Source organism: Solea senegalensis, linkage group LG10, assembly GCF_019176455.1.
Source record: "Solea senegalensis isolate Sse05_10M linkage group LG10, IFAPA_SoseM_1, whole genome shotgun sequence".
NCBI lineage: Eukaryota > Metazoa > Chordata > Actinopteri > Pleuronectiformes > Soleidae > Solea > Solea senegalensis.
This window is the reverse complement of record NC_058030.1, coordinates 2,990,962-3,010,380: the sequence shown is the minus strand read 5'-3', so window position 1 is coordinate 3,010,380 and position 19,419 is coordinate 2,990,962. Positions and strand designations below refer to the sequence as shown.

Sequence of the window (19,419 nt, the reverse complement as noted above, 5' to 3'; positions counted from 1 at the left end):
CGTGTCATTGCTTAATCCTATGACTTGTTAATTTTCTAGTAAAATTGGAAATGTAATTAATAAGTTAATAGGTTTAATGCTTTGTTGGCTCTTGAAATAAATATTTGCCCGTTCAATTTCTACTCCCCGTCCCCGGAGCGTTAATGATTTTCCATTTTATGCACAAAGGGGTCATGTAATCTCGGCAGTACAGTCTTCACAGTTGAACTGACAGTTGAGCTTTCTGTCCCTCTCCTCCACATCGACTGACGACTGCTGTCAATTCAGCCTTTTAACACTTTGACAGTTTTGAGACACTGACTTGTTGACGGTGACAGCCCCCCTGTCATTTTCAGCATTTTTTTAAAGTGAATGTGGTGTTTTATCGTACGAGGAGTGGCGAGATTGAATAGCTGTGTTCTACCTGTTTTTATTTATGACTAAACTATATGCTGCAGGATCATGGCATCGACAATTCATCACAGTCACTGTTTCTCTTGCCCCCTAAAAAGCCCTTCTCTCTGCGATGTCTGATATCCACGGTGGAACAAACTCATGCATTAATACTTCCTAAGCTGGAAAAGACACGGCAGACGGCAGGCAATCCCCCGGTGTAACTGCAGTTGTGTGACCCTGTCCTCTCCTCTGAGGCAGTGTCGGGGAAAGGAGTTTCTCTTCTGCACTCTCAAGCATCAATCGATGCAGATTCTCCTGGAATTACATTACATCTAGCTCAATAGGCCGGCAGAGAGCCACACAAATAGACTTGATGACAGAGGATCGCAGGGGTATTGCAAAAGTTATCCATACTTGCTTGTCTAATCACCGTCGGTGAAAAAACAAAATTGCATTCGATTCGCAAACTTTTTTTTTTTTTTATTAAAAAAATATCTTGTCTGGATTTAAACATTTAAACTAATGCAGTACAGCATCTTTTTTTTTACTCTATTTTCTGTTTTAGGTAGGGCCACCTTGTCCTTTTTAACTCACCGTTTAAGGTCTGGTGTGCAAGAATTAGCGACATGTCAAACAAACCGATAACTCACATCTCATTTTAAAGGTGAGGTTGAATGGAAACTCAAATTTACGTGGTTTTTAGGTGTGTATTGGGTACCTGGGGGTGGAGGGTACGATGGGGACGCTGAGCTTTGGTGGGGGGGTTTCGGACGAACTTTCTGTCCATTCAGGCTCCTGTAGAAACATTTGTCTTTGTTTAAAGCACACAAAAACACACAATTTCTGTTGTGTTTATTCACTTCTTCAAACATACACAAGGGTCTTATACCTTTAAATGGATGAAATGGAAAAATCCAGATATTATTTCTGTCTTGGGTGGAAAACGAAACATGAACCATGCACAACTCACAGCTACAATACATTGATTTTTTTTTTTTTCTTTTTTTGTGCTGTGTATTATTTGGCAGGTAGAATTGACTGCAGCAGTAACTGCAGCACCGGTACAGGATTTATGTACTTTTTAGTGCTGTTGATTGTTGTAGAGCATACAGCACTGAGATGGATTCTAAACCTTTCTGACCCCAGCTGTAGACCAAAGCAATCAATTCTAATAAGACTGTGGGATGCTGCCGGTTTGATGTGATTATTGAGATTCCAGTCGTCTTTGCTTCTGTCTCCAGAGAGACGACCCCCTGCTCTTACTGCTCCTCTGACTCTGCCCACCCCTCTGCTATAATCACCATCGCATCGACCCGCTCAATTTTACTTCCCCCGGCTCCTTCAGTCGATCATACCGAAGCTGAGAAAGTGATCTGTGACATTCTTTTTTGTGTCACTGCGTGTTTAGTAGTTTTTTTTTTGGAAATGTAATATATGTTTCCTCAGCCTACTTTTTTTTATGTTTACACTGTATAAGTACAAGTACAGCAGCATTAATTAAATGCTGCTGTCTTGTAAATTAATTAAGTGTATTCGTTAAGCTGTGCTGGAAACAAGTGGCCTTGAACACAGACGTCAGACAAAATCTATATTATTTCATTAGTCCAGGATAATGGCCCTTTTCCATTCCTTTGCCTCGCCTCGCCATGGCACGGCACATTTGGTGCGCAGGTTGGTTTTCCACTATAAAAAAAGGATTTTTAACTGATCTACAGTTCGGTATTGTTCGGCTTGTTGTGATTGTGTGTTTTGGCGTCGTCAAGCACAGTGGAGTTTTAATTCATTTATTAAACATCCCTTGAAATTCATTGATTCGTTTACCAATTCAAAATGATATTAGGTGTAAATAAGTTTCTACATTATGCACACATTTGCAAGATTCTTTAAAAAGTGGGACGCCATATAGAAAGGTTGGGAAACACTGGTCCTTAGTAGATGTACATTATAAAGACTTATGAAAACCAACACACTTAGACAAGCATACTTATGAACAGTATATTCAAATTCTGCCAATGGACCCGCCTAAATGTTACACACTGGACCTTTACATGAACTTTGTTAAGGCAAGACAAATGCCATTTGCTTTATTTAATTGAAGACATGTCCCCCCTCCCCATTGATCAACAATCTACGGTGTTTGTCCTATTGGCAGCAAAAGTGCCGACATGCTTCGTTGCATCCGCAGGACGCTCATTCTCAAAAATAGTAATTAAAAGTTTATGTCCCGGCCATCCATCAACACAGAACATCGATTGTGATCTCGACCACTCCTGGGTCAGATTCAGTACAGTGAGCACAGTGAAGGGGCCATCTGGAGAGGAACATTAGATCCAAATCATTTTCTTCATTCCACTGGGCTTCATCCAAATAATTGCAATCATATATAATCCAAAAACAGGCAAAATGTTTTTTGTCTTACAGAAGTTCTTTTCAATGCTTATGCCAGATTTTATTGTACTTCTTTGATGTACATATCCTTGAATTTGTACATTTTAAAACATATTTTAACATTGGTCACACACTAAACATATGCTATGGACCTATCACAGATTCCTAGAACTTAAGGGACACTTAACTCGTAACAATCATAACTTCATCTATTTCTCATAGGTCAAAGTATGTAACAGAATGGCTTGACATACAGTACATGTTCTTTAACAGTAAGTAAGAAGGTAAAATTGCAATGATTGGTGCATTTTCCTTTAAGTTTCCACTGAACTGAAATTGCACTCCAATTTCGTTGTACACAATACAATGACAATGAAGGCTATTCTATTCTATTTTATTCTATTCTGTTCTATTCTATTCTATTCTGTTCTATTCTATTCTATTCTGTTCTATTCTGTTCTGTTCTATTCTATTCTATTCTATTCTATTCTATTGTATCTATTAACTGAGAACCTCATACAGTATCTGGATGCAAGTGTTGTGATTCACGACAGAATCTGATATGAAGTGATCACTCTACAAGCCGAATCCACCACCTGTGGGTTTCCATCACTCAATTTAATTAAGTGTGTTTTAAAGCAGCGATCCACTTCTGCCATCCTCACGATCTTAAGTGATCCTTTAAACTTTTCTTCCATCTTCACTCTTTATGAGTTCAGCCGGTGAGGAGATAAGTTGCCCGACATATTGCCAGGTATATAAGCTGCAGTTTCCTGCCAGAATGGCGTGAATTCAGCTACCAGACTTCTGCTGCATTTCTGTACATCATTCTATATCCATTATCGCAGTTACAGTAAGGACATCTTTCACCTTACGGACTGTATGTCAGGCAGTGAGCCACTGCTCTACTTTCATCTTTGGTATCTTGTGCTAGATTGAGATGCTGATGTGATTATGTAGCTATACGATCCACACATTTATCATCCAAGTTACAGCTTGTGGAGAACAGTAAGAGGAAAGTGCCCCCACAAGGGAGACAATTTCACGCATCACATTTCACTCCAGGAAGTAGCTGTTGGAGATGTTACTATACCCTTGTTTCTGCTAAGACAGACATGCCATTATCAGCAAAAAAAACCTTTGTGTTTGTGTTTCCTCAGAGCCATAGGAAGTCCTTTTGGCGTGTCGAGCCCAGCGAGGGGGAAGTTCCACCAGAGAGCCAGCTGGAGCTTCGTGTCGTAGCCCACCTGAAGGACACGATCGACTTCCAGGAGAAGTTGAAAGTGTCCATCCAGGACAGTCAGACACACATGGTTCATCTGTCTGCCACAGGCACTGGCACCACAATTGTCAGTGACAGGCCTTTGGCTCCAAGCCTTGACTTAGGAACACACTTCAGGTAAACAAACAGTGTGTGGTTCACTGACACACTTTCCAAAGGAAGGGATGAGACCTACATTTGTTGTACTCTGTAGTCTCCACATTAGATGTCACACAGATAGTGCTGACAGTTTGCTTCCTGTCCTCTTATGCCCATCAGTCATGAGTTATGCCAGTACCACTTCAAACTGACCAACCTCGGCCAACGGACACATTGGATGTACTGGGGGACGGATGGCTCCCGACACAACGCTAAAACCCACAATGGGGACAGCTTGTCCTTTCTGCCGCCCATCTCGCCTCCCAAGAAGAAAGATGTTCATATCCGTGGATCTTTGGTGGCCGTCGGAGAAGAGCCGGTGTTCGGCCTCACCCCGTCTCGAGTGAAGCTTTTACCGGGCTGCTCTGTCGACATGGTGCTGACTGGATATTCAGACACCGCCAAGGTGAGAGCCTTTGTTTGGAGACCTGAATCAATCTCCTCGAGATCGGAGTTACCTGTTAGAGAACGTCTCGGGCTCCATCCTAGAATTTTAGTCCATGCCCGACAGGTGGTTGTTAGCCTTTATGTCTAGTTTCAGCAAACTACAAAAGTTAATGTTCCAGGAGGAAGCATCTACTAGCCTCATGGACACACACACTCACACATACACACAAATCACACGCCTTGGAGTTGAGTTATCACCAGAGTTTCAGACTCAACATTAATGACAGTCAGCTCTTCTCAATTAAGGATAGCATCCACCTTGTGTTGCAAGAACCCCAGGTCAACCACTTTTCAGTTTCCACTTATTATAACTTATTTTTACACTTTATACATTTATTTATTAAAGGTTTACACTGTATTTTACTCTTATGTTTTGATTTTCATCCAAGCTTGTCGGTACCCGTCAGGTTGCTTTAGTGATTTGTTGTCTAGTTTTGCACATTTAGTACACGTGTCATTGTCTTTCAAGGTGGTACAGGAGCGTCTGGTGTGCCGTGGCACTGTGGGCGATCACGCCTGTAAGGAGCAGATCATGTCCGTCGATGTTTCCTGTCGCTTTGTCGCTCCTTTGCTCAGCGTTTCTTCCAAGCAGCTGAACTTCTGCATAGAGAAGGTAACAGATCTTTTTTTCCCCCTATTCAAAAATGTCTTATACAGGAATATGTGATGTGGTAAGACTCCTGTTTATACTACTGCATTAAACACAAAGGTAATGTAAAATGTATGTCTTTCAGGTCCCAGGAGAGAACCTAGAGCCCATATATGAGAAACTGGTCTTGAAGAATGTATCATCTCTGTGTTTGTCCATGAAGCTCTCTGTTGAAGAGCCGTTCTCTCTGTGTGATGCTCCGAGAACACAGAGCTCAGTTACTACTAAGGTACACGCACTTCTTGTCTTTTTCCTTCAGAGAAGTTCTTTCTATCTCCAGTTTTCTGTGGATGTGGGATATGGCCCCATGCATTTTGTGCCCTAGACAAATTTTGACAAACAAAGCTATTGTTTCCATGAAAATTTAAATATGTATAAGGATGTCAGGCAGTCCTGCGCACAAACTAGACGAACACGTTAATAAACAATAAAACACAGGATGTTAAGAGTAGAAGTATGAACACTGCAAAATACACAAAATTCACTGTTACACAACAGATCATTTAAATTTGACACGTCTGAACTTCCATACACTCCAGTCAATGTTTTCTGGATTCAGTTTAAAAAAAACAAACACAGACACATACTGTATATTAACACTATGGGAAACTGAGTGCACTTGGTGGAGATGTGCTCTCCCTGAGCACTTTCTGTAGTTGTTGTTGTTGTTGGTTACTAGTTTTTTGTTTGATTCAAATTCTTTTGAGGAAATTTTGTTGTCACACACGAGAGCATGAGTTCCCTATATACTGTTTGATCTGTGGTAATGGTAATCTATCTATTTATTGTTGTCTTTTTTAAGTCTGTGGTTTTAGGTGATGGGAAACAGGCCGACTTGTGGATATGCTTTAATCCAGATTACTATCAAGATCAGGTGTCACGAGTGGTGGATAAGGTAACAGTAATGCGTCCTGCCAGATTATTATGCAATGCTTTTTCTTTCTTTTTTTATCTGGGGTCATATTGCATCTGTCTATGCAAGTGATTAAAAACATATATGTCAGAGTTTTTATTCCCTCTAGTTATAGCTTGTATCACTCTACAACTGGATGTATTCACCTTTACAGGTCTAATAAGTACATTTTTCTTTCTTTTTTTATTTATTTATATGTATTTATTGATTTTCTTCATCAGTTGTGTACACATACATGTGTTAATTTTTCAAAAACAAGAACAATTTAGAAAACAGAACAAAATCCAAGGCAGTGCCAAACTTGATCTTTAGAATGAAATAATGAAATAACCTCACGATTCAAATCTTCATAATATCATAATACAATATGTTTCTAAAGCACAATCCTATCAGAGCCTTCAGAGCTAATTTTAATCTAGTATTAACCGTCATGCTTCATTACGGACGCTTTTGTCCATTTGGGCAGATTTTACCTATTGATCATTTTGGCTGTGTTTGTGCAAATGGCATAATTTCTTGTAAGAAAGTTGCTCTCCTGACAAATTCTCGAATTCAAATAGAATTTTTTTACATAAAATAGATTAAAAGAACACATTGAGGCAAATTTACCATACTCTTAAGCCATTAAACTGGCATTTAAAGGGTTAAAATCCTGAAAAAGGCTGAATTTCTGGTAGTTTTGTGCAGGGCTGAAGTTGCTTAAGAGATTTATGCAGAAAAATGCATGAAAAAATATTAATCTGTAATGTTTTCATAGCAGTTGTTTGGAAGTGGACATTTTTGTCCTTAATGACGTTAGAGGGCAGTAAATTAAACTGAAGCCTGAAGGTTAATAGTTTGTGTTTGTACTTCTGAGCATCCTAAACCCCACTTCTCTTCTCAAATGTCATCTTGGAGGTCTTGCATCAATGCCTATATGTTTTTTTTCCTTCCCCCCAGTTCCTTGAGATGATCTACCAGGGACACCCACAGCAAGACATGGTGGAGCTGCATGCTGAGGTCCATTTCCCCAACCTCCACTTTTCCTCCAGCACCGTGGATTTTGGCTGCGTGCTGAACTACACAGAGACTCACAGCACAATCACAATGACAAACTGCTCGAAGCTGCCCGTGTCCTACAGCTGGACTTTCCTCGAGGACCCGACACACTGTATCAACAGGTGAATCTGGTCCTCACTCTCTTATGTCAGTTAACATTGTCGACACAGCAAAACAGCACACAGTCAAATTAAGTGCTTTGTCAGGCAGTGGTTTCAACTTAATGTGAAAGTGATGTCAGAGGATTTATCCATAGTGGACACAATGACTTGGAGAATAAAGGGAATTTTGTTTATTTTCAGATGTTGTGACACACTTTTCCCTTATGCTGATGACACTTTTATTTTCATAATCATCACAACATTGTTAATTACTTATTTTGTTATGTCATAGAAAAATATTTCTATATCTATCTATATCTACTATTTTTTTGGGGAATTTCTAATATTATTAGCATCTTTATTTGACATGAGTCAGGACTGTAGCTTTACATCGTTCATGTAATTCTGTGAATCAAAAGGCAAATCGATTGTAAACTCTCTGCAGAAGACAAATCTTCTAATTGTGTATGTTACAAACGTTAAAGTTTGCCTCCCTGACGCCTTTTCTATGCCCCAAATGGCCAATGAATACTAAAGTAGTCCTACATGGCTTTCAACCAACTACCTGCCACAGCTTTACAAGATGTATCACCCTATAGTGTCCTATCCTTCCTGATCTTATGGTTTTTGCATAGCCAGTATTTATTTATTTGTTATTTGTTATAATATAGCTTACATTTATTATTCATTTATTTTTTTCCCCCTCCCTTGTCTCTTTCTAGTCTCTTCTCCTCCAACTCCTACATTATGACCTCCCTTAACAGCCAGTCTCACGAGCCATCTGGCTAATTAAACGAAGACCTCACCCTGTGCACTCACTCGCTAAAGTTCCTCTTTTTCTCGCTCACAAAACGTGCACTATCTAGCCATGTTGAGCTAATTACATCGCTATCGGTAATTACACCACGGCCTTTGGAGAGAGGGGGATTTTAATAGAGCTTACTCTTTTCTGTCTTCCTATCTCAGTGGAATGAATAGAAGAAAACTGACTTACAGCCTTTTCCACCCTGTGTTATTTATTGTGTAGCCTTCTGAACGTTGGTGGTTGAAGGTGTAGTTGGTTGGTTTAATCCAGAAGGTGGCAGTTATGTGACATTACAGATGCTAACTGATGTTAACCCTTCAAGACTTAAGCCTCAAAATGTATGTCTGGATTTTTTTTTGCTTATTTTAAACATAAAAGGGCCAGAAAATGTCCTTTGAGTAAGTGCTTTTGCCCATTTTTCCAGAATAGCTTTCAAAATCTGGCAGTTATTTACAATTCACTGCATAATGAAATAGTGTATAAACAATTTTATCTAGAAAAAACACTGTCGTTGTACACAAACACCAAATTTTAAAATTGAAATTTTTGTCTCGGCGTCCAAAAACGATTGATTTGCCAGCTTCCTGTGACAGCGCGAGTGAAATTACCGTAATAACCACATACTGGTTTTGACTTGCAACGTCTCAGCTTCAGAAACTGTTGAATTTTTTTTCCCTGTAGCACAAACCGCCACGGAATTGCAGCAATGCAAAGTGCGCTTGCACAGAGCTGCAGATGCTGAGATTTTTGTCAGAAGTGACCAGGATTGACAGGATTAGAAATGAGCATATTTGAGGAACTGCTCAGGTTGAACAGTTTGGAGATAAAGTAAGAGAGTCAAAGGTTGAGATGGTTTGGTCACAAGACCACAAAGAAGGTTCATGAAGGTTCATGGACGTTGTGAAGGAGGACAAGATTATCCACTGTGGTGACCATTAAAGGGAAAAGCTGAAAGAAGCATGAATAAATGCCAAAAGGCGTCAGCCTTAATCTTATAATAATTTTCATCTATAAAAAAAAATAAACAGAAAAACACAAACTTCAGATTTCTGTGTGTGACATCATCAACATAAAAGGCATTTCACACTTAAGTGAGATCCAGACACAAGATCAAAGTCAATCTCTGAACACAAATAACAACCTAACTCGTGTGAAGGAAAAGCGAGGACGTAGGAGGAGTTAGTGCAACATTATGTCTCCAACCTGCTGTAAAACATCACAGAAGAAGGGGAGGCACTAAGGTGAATGACAGGTAAAGGTTAATGGAGGCAATAATGCAAATGTAGTGCCGTAAAACGCAGAAGAAGAAAAGTTGTGTACGGCTGGAGACACTGGAGACCAGTCGCAGTCGCATGAAGGAAAGACAGAGAGACCGATAGGACAATGTCAGAGTATCTGTTTCTGTTGTAGATTGAGCTCTTGCAGAGTCATCATCCGCCGTCTCACCATCTGTTCCTTCTGTCCGCACCACTGGCTTTAAGACTCTTCCTTTCACGTCCCCTCCCTCCCACATGTATTTATTTTCTTCTCCCTGCATGGCACCAAATGATTTTAACAGACCCTGAAAAAACTGGCTCGCACCAAAGACGCAGCGCGGCGTCTGTTTGAAGTACAATGACCTACGGTGTCTCCTCACCCTCACATCTCACATCTCACATTTCCAGACCCACTAATTTGTGATTCCAAGGCCAAGCAGCCTTCAGATAAGCAAAAAAAAAAAAAGGAAGAAAAGAAAGACATTTGTTATACAGTAGATGGACCATACAATAGTGCCCCCTGCTGGTTTTATTTGCTCTAATAAACTCACACGCTGACACAACAATACTGTAATGTTCTATTGAGCACTCAGACAAATGGACACATGCACTTAAATGTTGCCTCATATGTTTCTCTCGCTCTCTCAGTGAAGTAGCCAGTGTTCAGTGATTGAATATATAACCTGACCGGGTCCGGCTCGGAGACGGCTCCTCACTAAATCTCACTCTCGCTCTCTTCCGTGTTTATTCAGCACTTTGCTGCAATCCATCCTGACCCATTTCCTGCTACTTGCCTATTAAAATGCCTTTTAATTATAGAACACAGTTTAATTAACTTGATGGATACACCCAACAGTGATCCCACAGGGACACATGCAGAGAGAGCGAGAGAGAGGAGAACAAACAAGAAGAGGAAAATGAGTCAGAGTTGCTTCTTTACAGTGGGTAAACTGGTTGGGTCGATGGTGGCGTCGTGCACGAACAAACAAACCCGTGGGTTTATCACATAACAAGAACAGCAGCAGGAGTTCATCCAGTTTTTTCAGTTTATTGACAATGTTTTACTGAAGATATTTTACTCTTTATATTCTCATATCATTTCATTACGTTCTCATTATCTCACTGTCTTTATTATCTTATTTATTATATTGTCTATGTTACCTTTTGTCATCTTTAATTTTTTCTTGTATTTTCTTTACTCTTTACTATTTTATGCTGCTGTAACACTTTACATTTCCCCATCGTGGGACTAGTGAAGGACTTATCTTATAAAAGTTACAAATTGTTAAAGCATTTGATCTTCTATTTCGTATTCATTCTCTTACAGGTGATATGCAAAGACTATACTATATTATACATATATGTCAACTATAGTTTGCTTTTTCTTTTTAAACTTTACAGTTGGATTAAATTTGACCCGTTTTTTAAATTGTATTTTATTTTTCAGATCTTTTATTTTCTTTTAAGGCAGTCACTTTGACGTCAACTTTTTGTCTGTTTTCTTTATTTTTATTAATCCCAACTTCCTCTGCTGTTCCTCTCTGATGATCAAATATTTATTATAATTTATCTCTGGAAAATTGAAAAAAAAACAAAAAAAACACTATATTGCCTCTTCATTGATCATTTGCCCCCCCTTTTGTTTTCAACACTGCATCATTATGTTTTGCCGTCAGTGATTAACGTCAGTGATGTTTTCTATTTATTCATTTGTCATCCTAGTGAAACAGATATGGACAAGAAGAAGAAGCGGAAAACCCAACATAATGAGAAGGAAGGCAGGGTGCCTTCATCTCGGACGCCTTCTCCGGGGTCTCCCGCTCACGTCACACCGAGAGAGAAGAAGAAACAACCCCCGGCCCATGTGGAAGAGGTGGGTAAATGTGTACAAGATTTCCAGGTTATTTAAGGGTGAACGCAGCGCTCTCAGCATTGGCTGATTATTTGGACGGTCCTTGAATTGCTAGAGAGATAATAATTGATATTGACTGATTTGAAAATGTTAATTGTGATATTTTTGTCCAACCACCATCCCAGAACATATACTGTACATTTTATGGCTCAACACAATATTCCTGTACTCTGGACATAAGTTGTACTTTAGTGGATGTTGAATTATTTTAAGAAAAGCTCTAAAATGAATATATTTTGGAAACATCAAAGTGCACCTGCACAGGAGAATCCAGGAAGTCTTCCTCCACTCTAACCCCTGCAAATCAACATTTTACTTATGACAAGAGCAAATAAGCGCATTGTGGAAGTTTTATGGAAGTTGTAATGAAGTTCTCGTCGTGTCTGCAGGTGTTTGACGTGCTGCCGATGAGCGGTCTCCTGCAGCCCGGGGAGAAGCAGAACGTCACGCTCTCTTTCTTCGGCCACGAAAACATCAGCATGGAGGCGGTGGCTCAGTGTCACGTACAGGAGGGACCTACGTATGGAGTCAAACTCAGAGGAGAAGCATCGGTGAACAGCTACAGCCTCGACTCCTCCCACATTGACTTTGGCCGGCAGGTACGCACATTAACCACATTGAACTTTGAATGTCACTGTGTAGTTTTTCACCCGGTCGGTCCTCTGCACTTCCACCCCCCTCTCTTTAGAGATGCAAGGCATCCTCACCGGTTATCATTGTTATTCAAAACAAGGAGATATTGATTTTTTGATTTGGTTGAAACGAGCAATTCAGCAAGAACATTTCTTCGACCTTACTGTCTGTTCAGCTTCTTTCCTTTTCTCTCTTTCTCTCATTCCCAACTTTTCCAGAGTTTAAATTCTGTCTCTCGGCCTCTTACTCTTAACAATAGTTTATTTGAGTTCAAATCACAGTCACAGTAACAACTATGAATGTATTTCCTTCATCATGACCGTAAACGCTCAGCTTTTTTCACTCACTTTTTTTCACACAATTTAGTACATTTTAAAATCCTGGTCCTTACTTTTAGAGCTTTACATTGACAAGCCCCTTCTTACATCTCTGTTGTTAGTTGTTTCCAAAAACAACCTTTAGGAACAGAAGGGATTGAGCCTTTCAGGCAGTGGCTCCCAAACAGCTTGCCTCTGTCTTTGCATTGCTTAAATTGTTTTTTACGGCTTTGACTTTCAGCTTTTCGATCATTTGGGGGAAGCTGAGGTGACGCTAAGAAACACTGGCAGGGTGGGCTTCAGTTTTGAAATCATTCACCTGGATGATGACGAGGAGGAGGTGGTGGTGGTGGAGCCCAAAACGGAAGCACGGCAACCGAGGAAGGCCACAGAGGAGGATGAACAGCCGCACACTGAGGAAGAGGAGGTGCCTGAGATCAGACTTGGTGAACCCTTGGTCATCCCCAGATCGGTATTTGATTCATTAATTATGTATGCAGGGTTTTTTATATTGTTTTTTAAAACCAGTTTTTGACCAGTGTGTGTGTGTGTGTGTGTGTGTGTGTCAGGGTTACATTGCTGCCGGTGCAGAGCAACGCCTGCATCTCCTCTTCATCCCCGGCACACCGGAGGTTTTTGAGAAGCGGCTTTCTGTGCAGGTGGCTTTCCTGCCGGCGCAGGACATCACTGTGACTGGAGAGGGATTCTTCCCCCGGATCATCCTGAACCTGCCCCGGAACCTGCGTACGTACAGACACGCATGTCATAACACGTGGATTATGATAGTATCTCACAAGCCAGAAGAATGAACGTTTGAGACTTTATGTCACAGTTTTCTTCAGTGGCTTTTGTGCATTTCACAGATCAGAATGTTAATGTTCAACCTCAGTCACATCATTTACACATTTCTCTTGTGGTATTAAGGTTCAGTGTGTAAGATTTAGCAAGATTTAGAAGTTGAATATCCCTCACCTATGCAGCTTCAGTTGGCATCAAAAGTCAAAGGTGTGTCCATTGTGGGCTACTGTAAAAACGTGGTGAGCCAAAATGGCTGCCTCTATAGTGATGAATCAGCTCCTGATGTAAATAATGCTCATTCTGTTAACAGGTGGTTGTTTATTGTGTTTATAACCTCTGAAGATAATTTCACCTTATGTTTTACACACTGACTGGAGCTTTAAATGCTTTGTCACATTCATGGGAATGGTTCCAACTATTGTCCGCTGTTTCCTACATTATCAGTTCAATTCAATTCACTTTTATTTGTATAGCGCCAGATTACAACATACATTATCTCAAGGCACTGTACATAGACAACATCATCGAGAGTAGAGAAACCCAACAATTCACACAATGAGCAAAAAACAGGAAGAAATCTCTGGCAGAACCAGACTCAAAGATGTGCAGCCATCTGCCGAGACAGGTTGGGGTGAAAGGAAAAATGTGGGACAGAAAGGACTTGAGGGAGGTGAGGTAGAGACAGAAGAAAGAGACCAGCAGCAGATATACAGCAATTGTATCAAGCTAAACAAGTTATAACTTGATACATAAATGAATAAATGAAAGGCAAAAATAATGAGTGACAATATGACTGTAATACAGTGATATTTGGTGTCACTTCTTACTCACTGCTTGTTTAAATAGGCTCATGTCCTTTTGATAGTTGATCAAAATGCATTTTACTGAGTCTCTTTAATTGTCTTTGTCAATCACAACAGTTATTTTAAGAAATGCATGTAATTCTCTCTGTTTGGCCCAAATGTCAATATTATGTCGTGCGGCGTAAAACAATGTGCACAATGCGAGTACATTGATCTCCATGTAGTAGAATGGGCTAGTTGTAACAATAGCTGTAAACAGAAGGTGCTCGCCGCACGCTGTAATAGTTTATCGATTGGTATAAAGGAACTTGTCAGAACACAGTCGGCCACAGAGAAGAGCTGCTCCCCTTGAATTGAATTTAGCCTCGGGGCTCTGTGGCTAATGCCCGACTTGTTTTGCTCTCCAAAGCATGGAGCACAAATCTTGTCGTTAATGGACAGGTTTAACCAATACTCACTGATCCAGTGTTGACAAATATTGAGACATAAACTCAATATATATATACAGTACAGTACACAATACGTATATATGTATATATATATATATATATATGTATACATATATATATATATATGTATACATATACATATATACAGTATATATATACACATATATATATAGAGAGAGAGATAGATAGATGAATATGTGTGTGTGTGTGTGTTTGTTCCCTTTAAGCAGAGGAGAATTTCAGTGAGGTGGTGGAACAGGCCAGAGTGACACTGAAGGCGAAAGGAATCAAGGACCCAGCAGATGGTAGAAAAGTGACAACAGAGGACAGCACCTTCACAGTCAGTGATTATGGATGGAAATGGACAAATATGAGTCAATAAGCATTTATCTCCATATAGATTAAAGATAAATAAATACGTGTAGATATGTAGATGTTTTCAAGAAAAAAAAGGCGTGGTATCAGAGGACCCATATAACTGTATGATTGCATTAATTACAGCGTGACCACTTTAAAATGATAATTTAATAAATCAGCAGTAGCTATTTCACTAGTGAGGACAATGATTTTAAATATCCACAGTGGTGTTTTTGTTGATTCTGTTGGTCATGAAAGCTACAGATGTCCGGTGTGGCTAATCTATCGTCATAAATCTGCAAATAACAAAACGTTCTTCCTCACAAACTACTTTGCATTTACTACTTATGTAACTCTACTCTACAGTATATCTTTTTTAGTGTTTATTTACCCTTACGTCTGTCTCCCTCTCCCTTGACTTTATGGCTCGCTGCTTCTAGTACGAGGAGCTGCTTCACATGGAGATTGATAGAGCGCTGGTCAAAGATAATGCTCTTGCTATGACCGGCAGTTTGGTAAAGCTCAGAGATGAAGAGGGTTCCTACAAGAAGTGGTACAGACTTGGCAAGTATGTACTAACACACTCACACACATACACTCATTTGCCCTTTTCTAATTGTGAGGACAATCGTTGTCATACCACATGTCTTATTTGTTTCACATTAAGTCGTACACATACATATCCGTGGGTCAGGTTGTTGGTTTGTGCAAAATATTGTGTACGACATTGCCAAGATGTGGCTCCGCCCTTCCCAGCTTTATATCATGCAAGAAAGTTTCAAACTGTAGCTACAGAAGCAGGGGCTTATATCAATTATTTTCCATGCTGCCTTTGAGGGAAAGTTAGGTTTTTGTTTTCCATGGAAAGAAAACCTTGCATTTTGTCAGGGCCATTATCATTAGCTTGGTTAGGGTCTGAACCTCCAAAAAAGCTCAGAATGTTTGCACAAAAATGTCAAAATGTCTCCACAACAATGGTGTTAAATAAAATCTGCTGTATCATAACAGTCAGGTTAATTTTCAAGGCAAAACACTCTTCACATGCTCACCCACATCTTATGACTTGAAATATATTATGTTAGGTTGTTAGTGACGTCATAATCTGTCTCTCCACACCCCATTATTCTGCTCCCCTCGCAGGTTCGTGCTCCCAGAGTACATGCTGGATTTTGGATATGTCATTCTTGGCAGGGTGCACAGTCACACTGTCACTGTCACCAACGCTGGGTTAATTCCTGTGTCCTTCCATGCCAATTTAAAACCTCTCACAGACACAGGTAACATTACCATTCTTTTATTCAGGTCTTTTTCAATTCTTTTGTCTCTGTTTTTGTGTTAAATGCCAACTCACCCTGCAATTACTACAAAGAACATGTACAATGAGGCCTGTAGAAAATCATGTTACAGTTACTGTATGCTGGAGATACCAGTTTATAGATCTTTACATTACATTACATCTTTAGTGTAATTTGTACATTTACACTTGTATTATCTTCTTCTTGTTAGTATTCTACACTATAAAAAACATCTTTTTCATATACAAGTACAGTGGCTAGGACTGTTGCCTCACAGCAAGAAGGCTCTGGGTTTGAACCCCCTGTCCGTCTCATGTTCTTTCTGTGTTGAGTTTGCTTGTTCTCTCCTTGTCCGTGAGGGTTTTCTTCCTCCATCCTACCATTAAATCATGTGTTAGGGTCAGGGGCCACTGGAGTTGGTCCCCCAGGTGCTGGGTCCCCAGTAGAGGACGGATGTTCTACCTCACGTAAAACAATGAGTTGTGATGGTGGTGTTGTTGTTCCTTCAAAGGTTTCAGTGCTGAATTTGAACGAGTGAAGAACCTGCCTTGTGGCGAAGCCGTGACTTTCACAGTGGATTTTGATCCTCAAAGAGCCAACCTGCCCACGGGGAAAACGTGTGTTGTCATGCCAATACAGGTACGGGAAACGTATGCTTATACTGCATTTGTGCATAAATACTGTCGTCATTATTTCTATTTGAAATCACGTGTTCTTGGGACGTTTATCTTTTTGGTTTCCCAGGTTACGGGTGGCCCAACGGTTCATCTGCGGCTGTGTGCAGTTGTGACCATGCCGGCCGTCACCATTTCCACGGATACACTGCAGTTTGATCCTATACAGTGTGGCATGTGTCAGGTAACACAAAGCAACAATGAAATTACTGTATGGGATATATTATTTTGTAGCCCTACAGATTTTGCACCTACGGTCCCAGCTCGCCTCGGCACGGCACAGGTTGGTTTTCCACTACAGTGACTTGTAAAGCAGTTGTTTTCAGTGTAACTGAATCATTAGAATCAGTTAATCAGTTAAAACAAAAGTATTTGTTCAGTACTTCCTCCATGTCCGGAGCAGAGAGCACCAGACTCCTCTGTTAAATATAGATTTTAGACATTTCCCTGGTAATTGTAGGAGATTAACCCACGTTTTTAGGGATTGTTAAGTATTTTTAACTGATCTACAGTTCGGCATTGTTTGGCTTGAGTCTTGTGTCGGACTTCTCTTCCTGTGACGGCACTCTGACCAATCAGTGGCCGGCAGTCTGGCGACGTCACGCATAAAAAAGTACCAGGTACCAGGTACGATGCTTGTGGAAACGCAACTTAACCGTGCTGTGCCGAGGTGAGTTGAGTGGAAACAAGAATGTTCGTGTTTTTATGAATTAAATCACTTTTCCCTAAAATTGGAGAGACAAATGTGTGTCTATTTCATTTTACTTGTTTAAAGTAGATGAACACACAAACTCTGCCCACTGCTTAATTCTACTGAGAGTGTGCAACGCTCATTAATGAGCAGCATTATCGAGAAACCAGTGAGCTGCCTGCTGTGGTTAATGATGTGGTCAAACCCTTACACTGCAAAAATTGATTTTCAGCAAAGAAAAATAAGCCTAATTTCTGGGAAATTGTTCCTATATTATGCCTAAGAAGGAAAAGGGAATTTGGCACGCAAGTTTTGCACTAGGAAAGTAATCCAATTATTTTAGAAAACATTTACAACTTACTTTAAAATTAAATTACAAGTAACAAGTTTAGACAATGGTTTGCATTAAAATCCTGCTGCTGGTTTGTGTGTTAGGTTTGATACAGAAGTAAAACTCACTGTCAGGTGTGTGGGCAAATGTAAGAAATGATCTACGGTATACATTCTTAATGTCGGCTTCATCAAGTAAAGGAAGACTCATTTTTAAGTGAACATTTCATAGTTGACATAGTTTATTTGCTTGTGATAAAATAAATTTGTCTAATTTTTGTTTGGACAAATTGTTTGCCCTCATTTTATGGAACATTACAGTTGGACTCTAGATTTACAATCTACTTTGTAATCTACGTGTTCTAGCCAGGCAGAAAGTCCCTTATTCCATTGGCAAAACAAGAAACTTTTAATGAAATTAAGAATATTTAGCTTGTTTTAAGCTGAAGTAGCAAGAAGGTGCAAGTGATGCTTAAAAAAACATTCTGCTGTGGTCAAACAGACATGAGATTTGTGGAAAAAGCTAAATCTTTATGTTTTATTATCCGTGGCCCATCAGATAAGGACGATACAGCTGCTGAATCACGAGCCCGTGCACTGTCTCTGGAGCATCGCCGAGGACGTGAAGCCTTTACATAAAGTACTGCTATGATTTCCATGTAACAATAGCATGACACATACTTAATATACAGTATGAGAGTGTCACACTGACTTCTGCTCTTGCTTTTCCTGCAGGTAAATAAATTCCTGCCTTCGTACCTGCGGAAGAAGATCCTGCAGGGACAGGAACCACTTCCAGCCGTGTTTGTGATGATTCCCTCCTCCGGCACTTTGGCACCTGGTGAACGAGTTAATGTCCAGATAAGATTCAGCCCGACTGAAGAGGTGAGGATTTAAACTGAGACTTTAGATGGTGGTACAGGAAAGCACAGAGTCAAGCTGAGTCAGGACCCACAGATTTGTCACTGAAGATGTTTTTTGACAAAAAAATCAGTTGTTATTCCTTTGTCAAACATAGAGTATATCTCTTTATCTATTTTAAACAATTAAAGGTGTTACAGAAATGTTTGTGTAATGTTATCCTCTTTTATTTTATATAGTATCTGTGAGACATGCTGTACAAATGAACTTAATTTACTTTACTCAAAGCTGCAGGCCATTAGATCTAGAGACAGGCTATGTCAGGCAAAACTATCAGACATGACTGAGGGAGTGTTTGTGTTTATGCAAAAAGCATTTATTCCATCCAACTGTAAAACAACCAGGTTTTTTTGTTTTTGTTATTGCTTTTATGAAATTGTGAAAAGACTCTGTGTACAACAGTTTTTACAAAGTTAACGACAGTGACCTACTGTGTGTGCGTGCGTCGCTGCAGCTGTCTTACAACAGGCAGCTGGTGGTCCATGTGGAAGAGAGCAGCAAGAAGTTGTCCATCACTGCACAAGGTCAAGGTGAGGACCCACAACTTGAGTTCTACCCATCGGTGCTGGAGCTGAGACCTTGCCTGCCTGCCAGCCACGACGCTGAAGCTGAGGTCATAGTCAAAAACCGCTACTCTTTTCCCATCGAGTTCTACTCCCTGGACTTTGACACGCAGTATCTCCAGGAGGAAAAGGTAAGCAACACAAAGAAGACGTCAAATCTGATTTATTCCTGCAGGTCTGTGTTTACACCTGATATCACAATTGTGTCTGTGATGTCACCAATTGGTTTTTCAACTGGCCATTTCAAGTTTGGCCACTGCCATTTTGGATTGTTGAAGAGACCT

At 40.1% G+C, this 19,419-nt stretch overlaps 1 protein-coding gene across 3 annotated transcripts in view; it reads left to right on the top strand.

Moving 5' to 3' along the window:
• Window positions 1-19,419, top strand: part of hydin (HYDIN axonemal central pair apparatus protein) — a 72,519-nt gene that overhangs the window by 26,600 nt on the left and 26,500 nt on the right. For 2 of the 3 annotated variants that reach the window (XM_044035756.1, XM_044035754.1), the window contains exons 18-35: window positions 3,924-4,162; window positions 4,304-4,589; window positions 5,100-5,243; window positions 5,365-5,508; window positions 6,082-6,174; window positions 7,132-7,352; window positions 11,115-11,265; window positions 11,694-11,903; window positions 12,496-12,726; window positions 12,824-12,998; window positions 14,532-14,644; window positions 15,102-15,229; window positions 15,802-15,938; window positions 16,468-16,595; window positions 16,701-16,814; window positions 18,211-18,291; window positions 18,387-18,536; window positions 19,027-19,266. In XM_044035756.1, the coding sequence (XP_043891691.1) occupies window positions 3,924-4,162; window positions 4,304-4,589; window positions 5,100-5,243; window positions 5,365-5,508; window positions 6,082-6,174; window positions 7,132-7,352; window positions 11,115-11,265; window positions 11,694-11,903; window positions 12,496-12,726; window positions 12,824-12,998; window positions 14,532-14,644; window positions 15,102-15,229; window positions 15,802-15,938; window positions 16,468-16,595; window positions 16,701-16,814; window positions 18,211-18,291; window positions 18,387-18,536; window positions 19,027-19,266 (2,985 nt within the window). The remainder of the gene's footprint in view (window positions 1-3,923; window positions 4,163-4,303; window positions 4,590-5,099; window positions 5,244-5,364; window positions 5,509-6,081; window positions 6,175-7,131; window positions 7,353-11,114; window positions 11,266-11,693; window positions 11,904-12,495; window positions 12,727-12,823; window positions 12,999-14,531; window positions 14,645-15,101; window positions 15,230-15,801; window positions 15,939-16,467; window positions 16,596-16,700; window positions 16,815-18,210; window positions 18,292-18,386; window positions 18,537-19,026; window positions 19,267-19,419) is intronic. The other variant, XM_044035755.1, reaches the window with a different exon arrangement.